Source organism: Corylus avellana, chromosome ca10 (assembly GCF_901000735.1).
Source record: "Corylus avellana chromosome ca10, CavTom2PMs-1.0".
Taxonomy (NCBI): domain Eukaryota; kingdom Viridiplantae; phylum Streptophyta; class Magnoliopsida; order Fagales; family Betulaceae; genus Corylus; species Corylus avellana.
The window spans coordinates 4,464,712-4,478,893 of NC_081550.1; the positions used below are offsets into that span (position 1 = coordinate 4,464,712).

A 14,182-nucleotide genomic window follows, 5' to 3' on the forward strand; every position below is an offset into this window, starting at 1 on the left:
AAAAAGAAAAAAGTGTCGTTTGTATCCCCTATAGCTTGCTCCAATAAATGCACTTACATAATAGTTTAAGTTGCCATCTGGCTCAAATTTTCTACCCAATTTTATAATAATTACAAAGATACTAATCAGAGAGACACCAATGAAAGGTGAAGCTTAAATACAAACGCTCATGGAAGAAAGAGTGGGTTATACAATTGGGGCATATACTGTAAATGTCAACAGGAAGTTGGTTTGTCCCACAGCCTAGTTTTCCCGGATCTGGTGTCGTTCAAGCTCAATCACATGTTCAGTCAGAGGGCTTTCATTGCCGTTTGTAGTTTCATTATCTTGTCTGCACTGCTGCAATTGTTGTCGGAGACTCCGCACAAGTTCATTGAGTCTATGAATGTTCTTCTCTTGTGATAAAATGATCTGCACCAAGAAGCGAAAGACATACATCAGAAACGAATTTATCAAAGCTGAATAAAGATTTACATGAAATTGAAGCTCCATTTGTAAAGGAGTAAGAAAATGGTGACAGACAAATCAGGGAGTACATTGAAATGAGCAACAAGAATGTTTTTGCCAATCTTTTTTCTCTTTTCTTTTTCCTTTCTACCCAAAAAAAAAAAGGTTCAAACATTAACAAACAACTTTCCCCACAAAAAAACTCAATACTCATTTCACTTTTATGTTAAACAAAACATTTTTTCAACCAAAAAAAAAAAAAAAAAAACCCTCCTAAAAAGGGTATCAAGCACCAGTAGTATAATTATTGTAAAGTGCCCACCCCATCAGAACCTGTAACCCTACCTCCCCCATTGCACGCAAAAGAATACAAAGCTCTCCAGCTAAGGAAAACCCCAGAATGGACCACTCTTGCAAAGTAACTTGTACCTCCAAACAGAAAAAACTGCAAACTCTGCTGTACAAAACACAAACAACCAAAACAAAGAACCAAACTCCAAGGAGGAGCAGGAACCAACAGGAACCCAACAAGCTTAAAACCACACCTACTGCTGAATACTCAGGGAAATACCCCAATTATCACAAAGCTTAACATTTGCATATGTGAGTGCTAAACTCCGAAATATTTCCCGAGGTCTTTACCCATAAGCTGAGTGCTAAACTCCGAAACATATGTGATGTAAAAACTGTTCTTAAATCACAACTGATTGCCAAACTTGAGGTTGTTTCTGAGCTTCCAAAGAGCCAATCTACACAGGACGCTAAAAAGGCTTTTGCCTTTCCAATTCTTCACCCCTTCTAGAATAATATCACCCCAATCAACAACACAGGAGCTTAAGCCACATTTTTCCAAAACTTCTCTCCAGATCCTTTTGCTCAACCCACATTCAAAAAATAAATGGTCCCTACATTCAATAATGCACCTACAAAAGAAAATTTTCACAACATCTAGCACACCCGTTTCAAGGACCTATCACCTGTAGAAATGGTCCCTACATTCATTAATGCTCCTACAAAAGAAACATTTCACAACATCTAGCACACCCATTTCAAGGACCAATCACATGTAGAAAGACAATCCCTTATTGCCAACCATGAGAAGGAGGAATGCCGAGGAATAGCATAGGAGAACCAAATCAAATTCACCCAATCAACCTTAAGCATTTTTGCCTCAATAGCCTCCCTCCAAAGTATCTTTACAAGAAAACTTCAAATTCTGAGAAGGAATCAACAGAGGAAGAAAACCGAGGTTTGAGATGAGTCTATCAACAATAGTATGATAATTGGCCCAAAATTGTCAATAGTTGTCATTGTACTGGGATAAGCCACATTTCACATAAGCCTGGCCAATTTTCGTAAGTACCCTGAACTAAACAAGCCTCGCCAATGCATTCTTTTCTCCAAAACTATATGCATCGATAACTTCTTTAATGTACCTGTATGATAATTCCCAAGAACTACCTACCCAAACACAATGCTTGAAAATAAAACAAATTGACTGCCAAAATAAGGTTATTTGGAAAAAACTGGCTCATGACTTATCAAATATGGGACTATAAAAAACCTTTAAGTCCACATCCCATGGACCCCAAGAACTAACAACTAAAAAAAAAAAATTATAAAACAACAAATGTTATGATAATTATAAGAATTAATTAATAGATTTAATGAGAAGGCAATAAAGCTTCTTATACTTAATTCTTCTTTGAATGTTAGAAATGTTTACCAGTTATGCAAAATTGACAACATATGCAGTCTTGTAGAGAAATTTTATCCTCCAGATTTTACTGAATGAGAAAAAGTTTAATTAAAATTTCAAGTGCAACACTACAATATTGTAGGTTAATTAATTAAGTCCTCAAGATTTACAAAACTTTTTCACAATTTCTGAGTTATATCAAGCATTGGTGAAAACCTGCAAATCAAAAGTTTATTATTTGATTGATAAAATGATTCACCTAGTCTTGACTCTTCTGACTTCAACCACAATTATTGAGCAGGCGTTTTTAGCTAAACACATTGTCAATGCAAGACTTCAAAATAAAGTGGAGGATGACTTTCTTGGGAGATTATCTGGTTGTCTACATTGAGAAGGAAATTTGTTGAAAGGTTTACCAAGGATATGATAATTGGTGACTTTTATTTGTTAAAGGAGCATCGTGTTCAGTTAACATAAGTAATGTTACTATTATCTCTCTCTCTCTCTCTCTTTGTTTTTTAACATGTGAACTTAAAGTTTAAGAATATGTGTTTTTGAGATATATATTGATGAATAATAATAATATTATCGATAGAAAAGGGCAAAGCCCTTGTACACCAAGAGTATACAAGAGAGCTGAACACTCTAAAAACTACTACAATCTAAAAGACAAATCCAATCTACAAGATTCTCTAGGTCAATAATAGGAACATTTACAATAATCCAATCAAAAAGAGACTTCAAAAAGGAGGAAAAAAAAGCACATTGAACTCACTATCCTCAAAGAGACACGGATTCCCTTCTCTCCAAATGCTCCACATTAAGAGAGAAAGAATAACTTTTCAGATTGCCTCTTTAGGGTGTCCCCGCCCTTGAAATTTCAAACAATAAAGTATCTCTAGGATGTTACTAGGCATCAAATAAGGAACCCCAAATATGTTAAGAACCGAGTGCCAGAGATCAGTCGTATTCTCGCGGTGGATTTTTGAGTCATATTATAATTTTTGGCCATGAATAGTACTACATAAAGCATGTTTTTTAATAACTTGAAGATTTAGTCATAAATCAATTGTTACAAAATGCATTTTTTTAGATTTTATTTTAGAATTATATTCGGCTCCCCTTGATAAACATCCCGATTTCGTCCCTGATGATGAACATTTAATAACATGCATATTCTATAGCCATAAGTGAAATATTGTATCATCACCACCTTAGCCTCGCCAAAACTATTTGGGGTGATTATGCAATTATCAAACAAAGCGCAATTTGAGTAAAACTCCCATCAAATCCTTCTGAGTGCAAAACTGAACCACTAGGGAAAGGATTATCTCCAGCAGCACATCCGAAATGATCCACCGGTTAATATCAATTAACCACTTCAACATCATAGGAGCCTCAGTACAGAGAGAATTGGACATAACAGTACTTACGATTTTTATATCCATTACTGTTTTCTAGGACACTCTTAGGCAATACTATAAGCAGGCTATCAAAGAATTGTTATGCAAAACTTTCATGCCCACGACACAAAATTTATCAAAATCAAGCCATCAAATAATTGGAGTCTTCCAAATTTCATGCAAATTTTAACCCCCTAAACAGGCAGGATTTCTTGCAGATTCACCACTAAAATGTTTCCCCCAAGCTAGGGTTACATTCCATTGGCTCCACCAACACTACTCAAACCCACACTGATTCTCTTGTGCTTCAAGTAACTCCAAAACTACTAAAATCCACTAGGCCAACTACTTTTACCAAGATTTAATTTCTCACTGAGAGAATAACAAAACTGCAATACTAGAACAAAATACAGAAAACGGGAATGGTGGCTGATAAGACTGAAATCACTGGTTAGGTTCTATAAATCACTGCAGGGCAAGCGCCACTGCATGAAAAAGGGGAAGACTCAGGGAACACTGAAAGGGAAAATATCAAAATAAAAATAAAGTCAAATAATGCTCAATTAAAATTTGATAAGTTCCCTACATTAATTTCTTACAATTCTTTATGCAGGTCACTCTTTAAACATGCTTCTGATATAGATAATTACCCAATATCCATTGAGCCAGCCTAGGTTGAGAATGCAGGCCTAGAAGCCTACGGTTTTGGCAGGGGTTGTCTAGCCCAAGTCACAAGCCCTAATTGGGCCATAAGAGCTAACATGCCAGTTGCTTAGATAATAACTGGGGATATAAAGAAAAGGGTAACTGCTCCACGATTTCATCCTAACTGTCCTATTATTCTTGGTGGGGAACCTGGTAACATTCTTAGCCTGCCAATAAGCATGTAATCTGGCATGACACCTACTAACGACCACAGCTTGCCAGCGAGCAAGGAATTTAGTGCCATGTTTGGCCAAAGTCGTACCCTATCAACAAGTGACACTTAGCCAAGGGCATACTTCACTAGAGGACACAGATTCCTGGCCAGGGTCTTACCCTATCAACAGATGACACTTGGCCAAGGTCATACCCATTTGCAGACACTCTACATAAGGGGAGGACATGCAACCAATTCAGGTACATTCACCGTACTATAGGCATGGCAATTCCTCTAGCTCTCAATCTTTGCACAACTGACCTCGCTAACTTAAGCACCAAAGATTTCCCCCATTGGCACCCTTGGCAAGTTTATGACCGTCATTATCCTCTCTTGCAAGTGTCTGTTGTCCAAGATTGATTGTGCAATCAACTGCATCACCAAATGATTTTAAATCTACCTTTCCATGAACCTCGCAATAGCCATAAGTAATTGATGCAGGGATTTAAACCTCTACTTTGTGCAGGATAAAGGGCATCAACTATTTAGTCATCTCTCTCTCTCTCTCTCTCTCTCTCTCTCTCTATATATATATATATAGAAAGGGCCTCTCACTAGACGACAAAAGAAAAAAGCTCTCTTCTCTCTCTTCTTTTCCTTATCGGAGGAGGTGTTGAGGAGTGGTTTTCTAGTCCAAGGTGGGCGGCCGGTGGTGGCTAGATGGGTTTATCAAGGAAATGGTCGATAGAATCCAAGGATTTTGAGATGTTGGTGAGGGATAGGGAAGCTGGCTTAGTGATTCAGGAGAGAAGCAAAGGGTTTGTGAGGTCAGTGAAGTTGGGTAGCAATGAAGCAGTGTGGCTTTTACATATCTTTGAGGAACTGATTGCAGTGAAGGACTCACGGGTCTTTCATGATCATTCTAAACCGGGCTATCCTCAATTATTAGCCCAAAAGTGTTTCAATAGGTATGGAAGCTTTTTGGTGACCGAGGAATGTGATGGGAGGAAGAGACGCAGGTTAGTTATGGTGCCGAAAGGGAAGAATCAGAAAGGTTGGAGTAAGCTTGAGTCCGAACTTCAGATTGCCATTAGATTTCTCCAACCTTTTTTGGTAGCTTCAGAAAAGGGTGACGTGAAGAAGAGGAGTTTTTCTGAGGTACTACAGGCCACAGTCCGGCCATTTGAGGACCTCTTCCTACCGTCGACAGAACCCATTGCAAGGGTTCCTAAGTGGCTGTCGGGGGGAAAAGCTGAGCAACGTTGAGCCACAGATGATGAAGAACACCGTGATTTCAGCCCCTGTTTCAGGTCCAACAGCAATACTCAAACGTCCGGTGGTTTTACCTCCGGCGAATGCTAAGGCAAAGGAGTCGATTGAGGGGGGGCTGCATGGAAGACTCAGAGAAGCAGCAATATGTCAAAAACTTTCCGGCAATTGCATCGCCGATGCAATCTGTCCCTCCGGTAAACATTTTTCGGTGACCTCTAGTTTGTTGGGTAGTGGCCCTTTGTCTCATGCAACGATGGCTGCGCAAGGACGTGAGGTACCTGGTGGGAAGAATATTTCTAACAATGGACACGTGGAACTTGGAGGTCTCAAATGCGCCAATTTAAGGAATTCTCTGGAAAAGCTACAGTTGGAGATTAGTGTTTGCCTGCAACGTTTGTCCATGGGTAAATGTGGGTTTTGTGCTAACGGGCTTACGGGCTTTAGGCCAAAGCCAGGCAACCATACTCAATTGGAGCAAGGCAATGCTTAGCCCAATCTATCACTGGGCAAGACCCAGCTGGTGGGAGATAGGATTAAGAGAAAGTCCAAACATAAGAAGAACAAAAGGCCAGTAAAGGTGAGAAATTTCCAAGTGGGTTGGATGACTAACAAGAAGGGCGATCCAGGAGTGTCGTCTTCCACCGTTGGGCATCAAGGCACGATGGGTCAGTTGCCGGTAAGTCTGTCGGCGAGGTCTGAGCGGGGAGTTCTGGGAAAGGCACCATCTAATGTCTCTTTGGGGCTGACCGGCATGGTGGATGGTGTTTTACACCGGGGTCTGCGGCAGATGGCGCCGACGAGGAGGGACATAGACGCAGAGGGGGAGTTGGGTGACGGCAGAGGCGCCGATTCTCCAGAGGTGATGAGTACAGGAGCTCCGCCAGGCCAGGATCATCGGGTCTTGGCGGCGAAGGATGGCTCTGGAATTCCTGTAGTCCAGGCTGGTTGGATTTTGGCAGCGGGGACTGGATCTGAACTTCCGGCAGTCTTCGTTTCCTGGGAGTTGTTGCCTAGGCCGGGGCTTCTATCCAATTCTAAGTCACTGGGAGTCTGCGAGCTAGGAACAGAAAAAGGGGAATTATTTTCTTCTGGGGCAGGGCTAGTAATTGGGTTGTTAGGAGGAATGGTAGGTTTGGAGGAGGAATGTTTGGAGGCTCCTTTGGAAGCCCGGAATGATGCGGACAGGGAAAATACTCATAATAGCTTGGAGACATATAATTCTCCACGCTTCGAGGAGAAATTTGCTCCACTCAAAGAGAGCACTGTGGTAGGATTGGAATTGGAAATATTTGAAGGAGAGGATCACATTCCGCTGATGAGCTGTCCAACTGCGGGGCTTAGGAAGAAAAAGGGGACTCAGGCCATCGACAGGGTCTTGAAACTTGTCGAGGAATTTAGTCACTTCGTGGGTATTTTGTGTGATGAGTATGAAGGAAAGCTTTTAGAGCTGTTTGCGACCATCATCGCAGAGAATGAAGGGAAGGGAGAGGGTGTGGTTTCAAATGTGGGAAAGAAAGGCTCAAGGGAACTCAATAATCTTGTAAGTTCTATTAATTACGATGGCATTAAATGTCGGGCTAGGGCTAAAGGAAGGGCACATAAAGATCATCCATGAAGCCAAGGATTATTTCTTGGAACATGAGAGGGTTAAATGAGGGTAATAAGTGTTTGAGGGTGAGAAATATGCATAGACAATGGAAGGCGGACATTGTGTGCCTTCAAGAGACGAAAATTGAGTATATTTCTAATAGTTTTGTGAGAAACTTGTGGGGATGTGTTTATGCAGATTGGTGCTCCATTGCAGCAAGAGGAGCTTCGGGTGGTATTTTGTTGATGTGGGATAGAAGGGTGGTCACAAAGATTGAGGTTTGTGTGGGAGAGTTTGTCGCATCCTGTTCTTTTAAGAATGTGGAGGATGATTTTGTTTGGGATTTCGCGAGGGTCTATGGTCCGAATTTTGACTACATCAGACATCTTCTATGGGAGGAACTGGCTGGTCTCATCAGTTGGTGGGATGTGCCATGGTGTATCAGTGGTGACTTCAATGTTATGCACTTTCCTAGTGAAAGGGCAGGGGAGCACGTCTCACTCGTGCAATGACAGATTTTTCGGATTTCATATCTGAACAAGGGCTTATGGATCTCCCCTTGGCTGGAGGGACGTTTTTTTGGTCTAATTCCTACTCGCGGTCTAGGATCGATCGCTTCTTAGTCTCTCCAGAATGGGAAATCAAATATCCGGGCATAATACAGAAGAGATGGCTTAGATTGTGTTCAGATCATTTTCCCATCTTGCTTGATTGTGACGGAATGGTTCGGGGTAAGAGGCCTTTTAAATTTGAGAATATGTTGTTGAAAGCGGAAGGGTGTGTGGATAGGGTACGGGCTTGGTGGTCGTCTTATAACTTTTCTGGCTCCTCGAGTTTTATCTTGGCCAAAAAGCTTAAGGCGTTAAAGGAGGACATTAAACGATGGAATGAGCTTGAATTTGGCCATGTGAGTGCGAGGTGCATAGAGAAAGCGGAAGAGCTGAAGGCCATGAATAGATTGGAGGAAGAAAGAGATCTAGATGAACAAGAGAAGGAACGGAAAAGGGTGATTATTAGGGAGTTGGAGATTACTCTTTTACAAAAGGAAATCAATTGGAGACAAAAATCCAGAATTCGGTGGATCATGGAGGGTGACAAGTGCACTAAGTTCTTTCATCAGATTGCCAACTCAAATCACAGATGCAATTTCATTGATTCCATACCCATTAATGGATCTCTTTTTTCTAACCAAGACATCATCAAGGACCATGCGGTTAAATATTATGAGTCTTTGTTCTCTGAACATTGCAATTGGAGACCTAGGGTGGATAATCTTGCGTTTGATGTGTTGGATGACGAGGCTAATCAGCTAGAAGTTCCTTTCGAGGAAAGGGAGGTTTTGGAGGTGGTTAAAGGTATGGAAAGAGATAAGGCTCCAGGCCCCGATGGTTTCTCTATGGTTTTCTTCCAAGATTGTTGGGACGTGATTAAGGAAGACATTATGGAGGTCTTTTCAGACTTTTACACGCATGGTAAGTTTGAAAAAAGCCTTAATGCTACTTTCATTTCTCTTATTCCAATGGTGCCGAGGGCCTCAGATTCAAGGAGTTTCGTCCTATTAGCCTCATAAGCGGAACTTACAAGATCATTGCTAAAGTTCTTGCTAATAGGATGAGGAGGGTCGTGGATAGGGTGATATCAGAGCCTCAGAATGCATTCGTTAAGGGTAGACAAATTACGGATTCGGTTCTTATAGCAAGTGAATGTTTGGATAGCCGGATCAACTCTGGGGAACCGGGGCTGCTTTGTAAAGTGGATATGGAAAAGGCTTATGATCATATAGATTGGAAGTTTCTATTATATCTTCTCAGGAGGTGTGGGTTCAGCGAGAAATGGTGCTCTTGGATTGAGCGTTGTATCTCGACTGCTCGCTTTTCTGTGTTGATCAATGGTACTCCATCCGGTTTCTTCCAAAGCTCTCGAGGGGTGAGGCAAGGGGAATCCCTTGTCTCCATTCCTGTTTGTCATAATTATGGAGGCGTTTAATAGGATGATTGTTGCTGCCATCGAGAATGGTTTTATCTCGGGCTTCTCAGTGGGAGCTAATTTGTCTAAGAGGGTCACCATTTCGCATCTCTTATTTGCAGATGATACATTGGTTTTTTGTGGGGCAAATCTTGATCAAATTCGCTCCATTAAAGCATTACTTATTTGTTTTGAAGCTGTTTCTGGTCTGAAGGTGAACATGGCTAAATCAGCTTTGGTCCCGGTAGGTGAGGTGGTTAACGTGGGAGAATTGGCTGGGGTTTTGGGCTGCAGTATAGATTCCCTGCCTTTGAAGTATTTGGGGCTCCCTTTGGGTGCTAGTTTCAAGGCCAAAACCATTTGGATGATACTTTGGAAAAGGTTGAACGTAGGTTGGCTAGTTGGAAAAGATTGTATCTCTCCAAGGGCGGAAGGGTCACTCTAATCAAAAGCACGCTCTCTAATCTCCCTACTTATTTATTGTCCTTATTTCCTTTACCTGCTTCTATGGCCAAGCGGATAGAGAAGTTCCAGCGTGATTTTCTTTGGGGTGGTCTAAACGAAGAGTTCAAGTTTCACTTGGTTAATTGGGACAAGGTATGCTCTCCTATCTCGAAAGGTGGTTTAGGGATCAGGAAGTTGAAAGTATTCAACCAAGCCTTACTAGGGAAGTGGTTGTGGCGTTACGCGCATGAGAGAGAGGCGTGGTTGAGAGTTGTTGTGGATGCCAAGTTTGGCTCCAAGTGGGGTGGATGGTATTCTGTTGACACTCCCGAGCCTCATGGGATGGGTCTTTGGAGGCATATTAGTAGAGGGTGGTGATAGTTTTCTGAACATATTAAGTTCGATCCAGGAGATGGGTCTAAAATCAGATTTTGGGATGATGTTTGGTGCGGAGAAATGATTCTTAAGGAAGCTTTCCCAGGCCTATACAACATAGCCAATGCAAAAGAAGCATCCATTGCTGACAACTTGTAGCTTATGGGTGGAACTCTTCAATGGAATGTTAGTTTCTTTCGGTCGATCCAGGATTGGGAATTGGAAGTGCTAGCCTCATTCTATACTAATATTCTCACAGAATGAGTAGGGGAGGGGAGGACAAAATTTGGTGGATTCCGTCCAGAGAAGGGAAGTTTGATGTTAGATTCTTCTACAATACCCTGGTATGCAAAGAGGAGAGCCTTTTTCCTTGGAAGAGTATTTGGCGCACCAACGCACCTTCGAGAGTGGCTTTCTTCACTTGGACGGCAGTGTTAGGGAAGATCCTTACCATTGATAATCTCAGGAAAATGAATCTTATCGTGATCAATAGATGTTGCTTGTGCAAAATTGATGAGGAGACTATTGATCATCTTTTCTTTCATTGTGAGATTGCTCGTTCCTTATGGCATGCCATCTTCAGCAGATTTGGTTTGTTTTGGGTTATGCCTAGCAAGGTGGCTGGTTTGTTTGCTTGTTGGTGGTCGGGAGGTCACTCTAGGAGTGCCGTTGTTTGGAAAATGGTTCCTTTATGCATTGTGTGGTGTTTATGGTTAGAAAGGAACGAGAGATGCTTTGAGGATTCTGAAAGATCTTTGGAGGAACTCACGGCTTTCTTTTTCTATACGCTTTACACTTGGACAGCTGTTTGGCTCGCTCCCGTAGTGATTAGCTATCTTGATTTCGTTCTTTTCTCTTCTTCTAGTTAGACGTTTCCCTTGTATACTCCATGTGTACTAGGATTGCGCTTATCTGCGCTTTTTGATATATAAATATTACATATCAAAAAATATATATATAACTGATATTATACAACAATGCATATGGTGATACCTCTAGAAGTTACTAATTCATTCTAATTGCAGTCAATGAGAAGTGTCAAGTTGAAGGACTACTTCCGTCTAACAACATCCAAAAATGGAAATAACACGAGCAGACTTAATTCTATCAATAGAAAGCTCTTGTTGCTCAAAAGTCCATCTATTTCTCTCCGCCTTATATTCAACAAGACACAAAAGGGCACCACATTCCAAAATCAATTCCAGAATGAAATGGGTTTCCTTCACCGCCATCAAAGCAAAGCAAGCATTAACTTCGGAATAATCCGTCTCCAACCAAAAACGACATAGTTAAAAGCCCATAACTCCAAAACAATTGAGAAGTTAAGAAAGAAACGATCTACAGTCTCTCCATTTCACTTACACATACAACACCTATCAGCAAGTTATTACAATTTTTAGGAAAATACAGGCCACAATATAGAAGATTCTATTTTTAGGGAAGGGGACTGTAAATCCTTTTTCCTTTATTTTTTTAGTCTTGGAAATTAACAAGTCAAAAAGCTGAGGATTCTGTAGAGGCAATTGTTCAGAAATATTGTTAAGTTTATATACTGTTAACACTGTCAGTATTATCATGATGTGTGTGTGTGTGTGTGTGTGTGTGTATATATATATATATATATATAGAGAGAGAGAGAGAGAGAGAGAGAGAAAGAGAGAGAGAGAGAGGAAAGAACCAAAAAAGCAACAATAAGGTTTTCTGTTTTAGGTCCTAACCCCCTTTTCCCGCTTGATGTGATACTAAACATTTTTTTTCCTTCATCCAAATCCACTGTACTTTCTAGTCTTAAAGAAAGGCTAGTTCTGTAAGTTTTAAATGGATTTGTTAATTGAATAAAGAATTACATTTAAAGAGCAAAAGGCCACTTGCATCCAGCTATGCAAACACATTGTACCCATTACACAGTTGCATTATGTTCCTTAAAACCATATAAACCACCCCAAGTATCTTCAGGACATTATTTATTTACGTTCTTGAGGTCCAACTGCATCAATATGTCATTGACAAAGAAACTTACAATGTCAAACTTGTAACTTCATTTTGAATGATTGCATACAAGCAAAAGCCCTTTTTTCTGGGGGGGGTGGTGTTTAGTTTTGGGTACACAAAATAGGGCTGTCTCAAATATATGCGAATTTAAAAAAATAAAAGAATTTATTTCTTTACTGTCTCATAGTACCCTTAAATTTGAAACCAACCTTTCAAGGCCCAACTACGGACATTTCAGAAAATAAACTCTCCTTTGGGGCAGTGAAAGTACTGATTAAAAGCCAAATCAAAAGCTTAATTACTCAAATAGGAGATGCAGACTTTGCAACTTTGACGAAGTAACCAAATTCAAAAAAGAAGTATGCTGCAGTTCTAAGATATAGCAACCAGCACACTAATGATCATGTAGCACATATGCAGGCATACGTTTGAAAGCATTGCAACTGACTACTAATCCACATTTGAGATACAGAAGTTCACAAGACCAACATCTTCACTCACTAACCAAATCAGCAAAAAGTTCACGAGGCATGTATAACAGAAAATGAGAAAGGCTTTTTACCTTCTCTTTTACAGCTTCTTCCCTCTTTGAAATTTGGTGCTGCTTCTGTGAGATGCTCGGAGTTGGGTCAAGGTCAATCACAAGTTGTTGTTTCCACTCAAACTGAGAAGTGATTATGAGCATAATTAACAGAAAAACGAGCAGCATGGGTCTTGACATCATTACAAGCAGCTCTCACAAAACCTGTTCAACATTTATAAAGTACAATAAAAAAATCAATGTATCACACTCGCCATTCAATCACATCTTGCATAACAAAAATCTCAATTTGGAAACAAAGAAAGCCATCCTATATTGTTCTAATTCCATAAGCTCAATTAAACCTCATAGCCACATGGAGAACCCTTTAGAAGTTGTGAATGTCCAACAATGAACTCCTCAAGATTAGAAATTCTAAATCTAATTCTAGTCCTTCAGTTTCTTAGCAAAAAAGGTTAAACGTTAACATGAAATGCAGCCAAAAAAGAGAACAATAAAATTCAAATTTTCATAAGACATAGGTGCAGCGAAATTCGAAATAGTTAAATTCAACGAATTTAGTTCCATGACCTAAAGTATCTCTCACAATATATTGCACGGAGATTGAACTACACTCAAGAAACAAACACACAACCAAACCAAACAAATAAGTAATAAGTAATTAGAATGAAAGCAAAGCAATTCAACCCTAAAACCCATAAAAGAAAAAACAGAATTTCCATCCCGCTTTGGGTTGTAAGCTCAACTACATCGAAATAGTTAAAATTAAGCTCAACAAAATTGATTGCCTTTTTTCTTTTCCCTTTTTGGATTAGAGGAAAACCCATAAAATTAGCTCAGCGAAGATTCAAAAACTAATTTCATTTCTCTTCCAGAATGCTCTGAGCGACCAAACAGAACACAAACTCATGATCAACGAGCAACAAAAATGTAAAATCAAAACCACGCTAGAAACTCACAGATCGGTGTTGGCAAGAAAATCCTAAACACATGATCGGCTTTCTCTTCGAACTTGTTCTCCGAGTTGTAGATGTCGCAGGTTTTTTTCCGTCTTTTTCCGCCTCAAGGAAAGCATTGAGATGTAAGAAGTAGACTCCCAAGGAGTTAAAAGATGTTGGGTTCCTTGAAGGTTTACTTAGGGGGTTTTAATTTTGTGCGCTAATTTGGAAATTGGAAGCTTAAGTTAATGTTGAACTTAAAGGCAGTGCATATTATTCTTCGATCATGTTTGGAGTTCATAAAGTAACTGAAAAGTTAAAACAAAAAGTAAAAAAATAGTCGATTTGATAAAAAAGAAGTTTTAATATATTAAACTAAAATTAAGAGTCTTATCTTTTAATTCATTTCAATGTTTTATGGGTTTTTTATTTTTTGTTAATTTGTGTGATTTACCTGAATTTTCAGGCATTTTTTGAAAGTGTTTTTATCATGTTATTGCTCTCTATGAAATGAAAAGTGAAAAGTGAAAATAATAATAATAATAATAAAAGCTTTGAGCTATATTTTCATCAAGTTATTACTTTCTATATTGTAAAATAACTTTGAGCTAAAAATTATCTTTTAATTTTATGAAAAATAAGCATATAAACAAAAGTGA

At 39.7% G+C, this 14,182-nt stretch overlaps 1 protein-coding gene across 1 annotated transcript; it reads right to left on the reverse strand.

The window, feature by feature from the left end:
* Window positions 1-13,764, reverse strand: LOC132163289 (uncharacterized). The gene is made up of 3 exons (XM_059573517.1): window positions 13,545-13,764; window positions 12,607-12,708; window positions 1-411 (listed from the first exon to the last, which is right to left on the reverse strand). The coding sequence occupies exons 1-3, from the start codon at window positions 13,575-13,577 to the stop codon at window positions 244-246; spliced, it is 303 nt and encodes a 100-aa protein (XP_059429500.1). The 5' UTR covers window positions 13,578-13,764; the 3' UTR covers window positions 1-243.
* Window positions 13,765-14,182: the final 418 nt, after the last annotated feature.